The sequence below is a fragment of the Galeopterus variegatus genome, unplaced genomic scaffold (genome assembly GCF_000696425.1).
Source record: "Galeopterus variegatus unplaced genomic scaffold, G_variegatus-3.0.2 Scaffold154893, whole genome shotgun sequence".
Taxonomy (NCBI): domain Eukaryota; kingdom Metazoa; phylum Chordata; class Mammalia; order Dermoptera; family Cynocephalidae; genus Galeopterus; species Galeopterus variegatus.
In genome coordinates, this window is record NW_007881004.1 from 1 (window position 1) to 558 (window position 558).

Sequence of the window (558 nt, forward strand, 5' to 3'; positions counted from 1 at the left end):
TAAAGCTATTCCAGAGCCCAGGAACCAGTTTGCACATGTTTAATATTCCAAACAATCCATGCCTTCTAGCTTAAGAACCCTGTATGGAGCTATTTTAGAGCTGGCAATACAGGAAAAGCAGAAAGAGTTAAGTTCTTGCCTTTGAAAGCTCATCTCTAATTCCCTCTTACCTGGCACTTCTTTTCCCACAGGGTTCGCAGTGTCATGCTTTCCACAGTGCATGCCGGGCACAGCTTGTTTCCAAAGGCCTCCTGAATCCGGAGAATCAGGCATTTGTGATGGGTCTCATCCATGGCATAGAAATGGTTGAAATCCAGGAAGACAATCTCTTGTGGGTGCTGTGTAAGAAACGAGTCGATCTCCATCAGCCCATCCCGGACCTTGATGCCAAAAAGCCCGTGGATGAAGTAGATCTCCTGGTCAGCATCCCCTGGTTTGGAAGACACACGCAGGTCAAAGTAGCGGATCCCAGCTTCTAGCTGTTCTCGGAATGTCAGGTTCTGAGTCACAGACCATTTCTTCATCAGCTTCTTCACCAAGGAGATCCTGGCGAGGCGT

At 48.0% G+C, this 558-nt stretch overlaps 1 protein-coding gene across 1 annotated transcript; it reads right to left on the reverse strand.

The window, feature by feature from the left end:
- Window positions 1–170: 170 nt before the first annotated feature.
- On the reverse strand, window positions 171–554 carry LOC103584867 (PI-PLC X domain-containing protein 2; the record flags this gene model as incomplete). Its single annotated transcript, XM_008565691.1, has 1 exon — window positions 171–554. A coding segment is annotated over one exon (384 nt), but the record flags the coding sequence as incomplete, so codon positions are not given.
- Window positions 555–558: the final 4 nt, after the last annotated feature.